Here is a 5,780-nt window from a genome sequence, read left to right as displayed (position 1 = left end):
CGCGCCACTTGTCGCGAGGGCACACGTGTCGCGCGCTATTGGAGTCGAGAAAGGGTGACTCTCCGACAAAGAGCAACCCCATTTCCCTATTCCTATTCCCACCTACCTACGCATGCCGGGGGACTTTAAAGCGAGATAAATTAGAGCCACCCTTTCGAACCAAAGCCTCTCTGTCCCTCTCTTTCGCTTTCGGCACCCCTTCCCTCTCCTTTTTCTTTCTTTCTTTCTTTTCTCCTTTTAACGGTGGCGCGCACCTCGTTTCGATAACGGCGTACCGCCTATGATGCCGCGGTTTTCACAGCATTTGTCACCACCGTTTATCGGAGGAATAACATTATTGAGAGAGAGAGAGAGAGGGAGGAATACTCTGTTTACTGTTGTTATATATATAATGTTGTTAATACTGTTTACTGGATGTTGATACAATTTATTATATATATATATATAGATTTTTAGATTTGAAATATAGCTTGGATGAAATTAATTTTTTTCCCTAATACGATTTATTACTACGCGAATTAAGGAAAAGAAAAGATAATTTTTGTCTTAATCTAAAAGAATTAATCGGGTCGAAAGATTTCGAATATTATATCGTGAAAGTAAATTAAATATTTTTTTGTTGGGAAACCGGTGTCCAGTTTTACGTGGAATATTTTCAACAATTTACTTCAACAGAGTTTTAACAGAGACGGGTTTTCGAATGGTAAATCTGTTTCGAGATTGGACGAGGAGACGGGCAGTTTAAATTTTATTTTAGGAATTATCGAGGAGCGTGGATGAAAACGATCGATCGGCGGGGATCGGATAATGACCGATGCACGCACACAATTACGCGCAATTTGTCGCACTTATCGAGCCCGGACATCGTGGACGCCGTGCTACGTGCTCGCAGCCAGCTTTCGTGTGTACCGAGTTTGCATACGTTATTTCAAGGCCGCGCGATTTTTATCCTTTTTATCGACCACCATGATTGACGCGCGTTCGTGCGACGAATAAGAAATTAGAATTTTCGTCGAAAAGAAAAATAAAAGTAAGAATAAATAACTGAAGAAACGGATACTAATACTAATGAATGTTCTCTCTCTCTAATGGCGCTAGTGTCGCGCCATCGTAACCTAAATTCACTAAAAAACCTTTCTTCAAGATAGCCACGTAAAAATTGATTTTCCTCTTCGATTTTACGTAAAAATGCTAAGTCAAAATCCTTAACCCAAGATTTTGTAGTCATTCCTAGTTTTCCTGCCATCATATTTCTGGGCCACGTTGTTAAATTATTCAAAAGATCGAAAGATCTTAAGAGGCTGAGAGCTGCTGAATTATTAATTTATCGCGTATTGTTGATATCTCTCTGAGTGAAACCGAACGGGACGATCGAAAATGGTTGGCAGCTGTTTCCTGCCGCCGATGGCAGGAAAAATGATCCTTCTCTCTCTCTCTTTCTCGCTCTCTCTCACCTGCCGCCCTCTACCAACGAGATACTAATTGCCAGATAACGGTTCCTCCACCACGATTTCGCGTAACATCGATTCCGCGCCATTTCACGGCGTCCACTCTTTCTTCTTCTTCTTTTTTTTTTTTTATTTCGTTTCTCCTCTTCACGCGTTCAATGTCGACAGACAAGGAGGCGCGAAAAAAAGACGTTCGATCCTGTGTTGTTAAGAGTGTAAACGTGAGTGATACGATTCTTATCTCTTTTTCTTCTTCCCATCTTCATTTCATCTAGATAGATATTATATTGAGATAAGTTAGGGTCGTACTTAATTTCGATACAAGGAAAGGAGAAATTTAATTCAGTTATATTCGTTCCTCGGTAACTGTTATAAGGATTAATTCCTAGTTTCCCCTAGAATCTTGATTATTCACATCTTCTTATAACACAATTTCACACTTTCTTGAGATTATTAGATTAGAGATCATCGATTAGTTATACTCATTTCTTGATTATTAATATAAGGATTAATTACTTGCTTCATCCTAGTTTCCCCTAGAATTTTGATTATTCACATCTTCTAGAAAAAAAGTCTTCTTATAACACAGTTTTATATTTTCTCGAGGTTATTAGATTCATCAATTAGTTATTCCTTGATTATTAATATAATTAATTACTTGCTTCATCCTAGTTTTCCCTAGAATTTTGATTATTCACATCTTTTAAAAAAAAAGTCTTCTTATAACACAGTTTTACATTTTCTCGAGATTATTAGATTCATCAATTAGTTATATTCATTTCTTGATTATTAATATAAGGATTAATTACTTATTTCATCCTAGTTTCCCCTAGAATTTTGATTATTCACATCTTTTAGAAAAAAAGTCTTCTTATAACACAGTTTTACATTTTTTCGAAATTATTAGATTGATTAATTAGTTATATTCATTTCTTGATTATTAATATAAGGATTAATTACTTGCTTCATCCTAGTTTCCCCTAGAATCTTGCCCATCGATATTACTCGATACACAACTTTCCAAGTAGAAAAATAAAATATTCCACTTTTCTTTACTATTTTAAATTAAAAAAAAAAAAAAAAAGAAATTCCACGCTTAAGAAAGATATAATATAATAATAACGAATTTGTTGAGGGATCTTGAGAGATAATTCATGCGTGCGCCAACTTATCCACACGAGTCGTTTCAATCTCGTGCACGGGAAGGCGAGCAAGATAATATTGTTGGGGGATTCGCACGCTACCGAGTGATATTCATAATAAGATGTCATTAATTCCTCATTGTCTTCCCTTCACCGGTCGGTTTTTCCATTTTCTTTTCTTTTCTTTTTCCCTTTCTTCCTCCATCGTCGTTCCATCCCAGAGAAAATGGGAAGGCGATAAGCCATCGATGGAACGAAACATTTTCCCGCGGAGCTCGTTTATTTAAGGATTCGATCCTCGTTACGTGGATCCCGTTTATGTAAAAAAAAAAAATCTTATGGAAAATCTTGCTGGCTCGTTTAATTTCCATTATTCCATCCAATTTTCCAGGGCTACACGCCGTTACACATCGCGATGCAGTTCGATCATGAGAATATCTTCAACTTGTTGGTCCAAGTGTACGGTGAGTACGATGAAATGTTGAAAAAAAAGAAAAAATCTAGATAATACCTGAATACCTTCAAGCGAACAACACTTTCGATGCCGGTGTCTCTAGTGAAACCATCGAATTGTTTTTCATTGATGACTGGATTCCAAGAGTCCAAGTAAAAAGTGTCCATTTCCAAAAAAATATACATGTCTCTTATTTAATTATTAATTAACTTTTGCCAACTTTGGACACTAAATATTCTACGAAAACCTTCAAAATTATTCGTTCGATATCGAATGATAAACTTTCTTAAACAGAGATGCGCTTTCTAAACGGAAGAGCCCGAATATTTCTATATCCCATTTACTTTTTTCACTTACTTATTCACAGCCGCGAACCAGGAGATACGTGACTATAGCGGGAAGAAGGCGAGACAATACTTGGTCTCCCAGGAGGCCGCTGTCAGTCAGGACACCTTCCGCAGTAAGTACTGTTCGTTTCGTGCGAGGGGAGAAAAAAATTCTCCGAGAGCAAGAGAAAAAAAAAAAGAGAAGAAAATTGAGAAAATATCGTTGAAAATATCGAAAGTGAGGAAACGAAAAATAACGAACGCACGTTGCGTTATTTATTATTATAAGCCGCATGTTAAGCGCGATAATTGAGTCGTAAATGGGATTACATTATCGTGCCCCACGATCGAGAGAGATATTCAACGTCGTAAATGAGACGCGTCAAAGTTTCGTAATATTCGAGAGAGTAATTATTCCTTTTTTTATTTTTCTCCCCCCAAAAAAACTTCTATATTCTATATTCGTTGGAACTCGAGAGAACTGTTCGCGGAGAAGAAAACGAAAATTCTCTACATTTTTGAGAATCAAAAATAATAGAATGCGATGCTAGTGAAAACGGCGACACTAGCGCCACGCAGACCATTAACTACTACTAGATATTATATCTAATATATATTTACATATTCGTCTTTTCTCATATTCAAATTATTTCTATTTGAGACTGTAAATGTAACGTGATGTTAATGAAAACGGCGACACTAGCGCCACGCAGACCACTAACTATTATTAGATATCTAATATATATTTACGTATTCGTCCTTTCTCATATTCAAATTATTTCTATTTGAAATTATTGTTCGCTGAACTAGAGAAGGATCGAAATGATAAATTAAAAAATAAAAATTCTCTACATTTTTAAGAATCAAAAATAATAAAATGTTAATGAAAACGGCGATACTAGCGCCACTAACTACTATTAGATATCTAATATATATTTACGTATTCGTCCTTTTTCACATTCAAATTATTTCTATTTGAAACTCACTTGCTGACATCACAGTTAGTTCAAAAATCTATTTTCTCCCTGCACAATTATATGGGTGTTTCATATAATAACGAATTACACGATTCGTGGAAAAGAATATAACTCTCGTTTGTTAAATCATAAGCAATTACTTGAATCCGTGCTCGATCAGGAGAGAAATTCTTTGAGAAATCGGGTGGAACGAGGAGAGGACGATAGCATTGTCGCCTCGAACGATTATAGTTACGCGATATTAAGAGCACACATTCGAGGGGGAAAGCGTGGCTTGCCACGTATTGTCGTGTATCCCTCTGTAACGGTGGGGGGGATTCCCCTGTCGTTTCGATTGTATTTTAAAAGCCGGCCCGTGTTTTCCTCCCGACTCGATTAAAATCGTTGCGAAACGTACGGAAGCGGGATATTGTCGCAGTTACGACTCTGCTCCTGGTTGATAATGAACGCTGTTGGTTAGAGAGTCGGCTTAAACGAAAGGTTTTGTATTATTATTGGATGTTTTCGGTGTCGTAATTTCAAAAATGTGGGGGATCTACGATTCTTTGATTTCGTCGAATCAAAACGAGGAAGATTAAAGGAAGTTGGAAAGTTGTAAACGTGTAATTGAAGTACGATATTGAATCGAGTTATTTTCGAACGCTTTTTGAACGCTCAATATTTATATTTCTATTTTCTTATAGTTTTAGATAAATTTTTTAACTCTTGGTAAACGGATTGGGTCTCTCGCTTCTAAATTAATGAGAATATTAATTTTTCTATCGTGTCAATAAAGTGTACTAAAATTTTTTACAACTTTGTGAAAACAACTTCTTATTTATAAGACTAAAAAAAAAAATTCACTAGGATCGTCAACGAGACTTAATTCGTCCGCAAAGAGTTAAAAGATCGAAACCAAAATATTTTATCCCAAAAATCATCAGGTTTCGAGTTGAATGATGATTAATTTTCTATCCTCCTCCCCTTCCCCTCCTAGAAAAAAAATATACCACATATCTAGGGAAATGAAGTTACGGTACGATAAAATATCACCAGATACGCTCGATCTAGAGCAATTATATTACAGCTCACCAAGGTACACCGCAATTTGCTGCACAGCTTTCATACGCTTCTTTGGTTCTTGTTCTCACAGTCCTCTCGTCTTTTTTCACTTTTTCATTGGTCAGCTTCCTCCCCGCATGTCCCCGTCGTCTTTTCTTTCTCGAAAGACGTTTTGCTTCCTAGTTTGTCCAACAGGGCAGCATGCGTGCCATTAACCATAAAGTTTTGCATTCCATCTTTTGTCATTTCCTCCTTCTAAATTCATCGATTTTTATTATTATATACTTGTTAGTTAGTCTGGGATATTTCGAAGATCGAGTAGATTATTTTTGTAATTGGTAGTTTTGCTTTATTTTCTTTCCTTTTTTTTTTTTAATTATCTACAATCACTC

General features: G+C 36.3%; 1 protein-coding gene across 1 annotated transcript in view; it reads left to right on the top strand.

Annotated features, from left to right (window-relative positions):
- LOC102676145 (ankyrin repeat domain-containing protein SOWAHB-like) overlaps nucleotides 1-5,780 on the top strand; it is a gene marked incomplete at its 5' end in the record, with an annotated part of 139,656 nt that overhangs the window by 128,150 nt on the left and 5,726 nt on the right. Inside the window, 2 exons of the mRNA XM_006616948.2 lie at nucleotides 2,982-3,054; nucleotides 3,412-3,504. Coding sequence (XP_006617011.2) covers nucleotides 2,982-3,054; nucleotides 3,412-3,504 — 166 coding nt within the window. The remainder of the gene's footprint in view (nucleotides 1-2,981; nucleotides 3,055-3,411; nucleotides 3,505-5,780) is intronic.

This window comes from Apis dorsata, unplaced genomic scaffold (assembly GCF_000469605.1).
Source record: "Apis dorsata unplaced genomic scaffold, Apis dorsata 1.3 scaffold_289, whole genome shotgun sequence".
NCBI classification, from domain to species: domain Eukaryota; kingdom Metazoa; phylum Arthropoda; class Insecta; order Hymenoptera; family Apidae; genus Apis; species Apis dorsata.
This window is presented reverse-complemented; position numbering and strand designations above follow the sequence as displayed.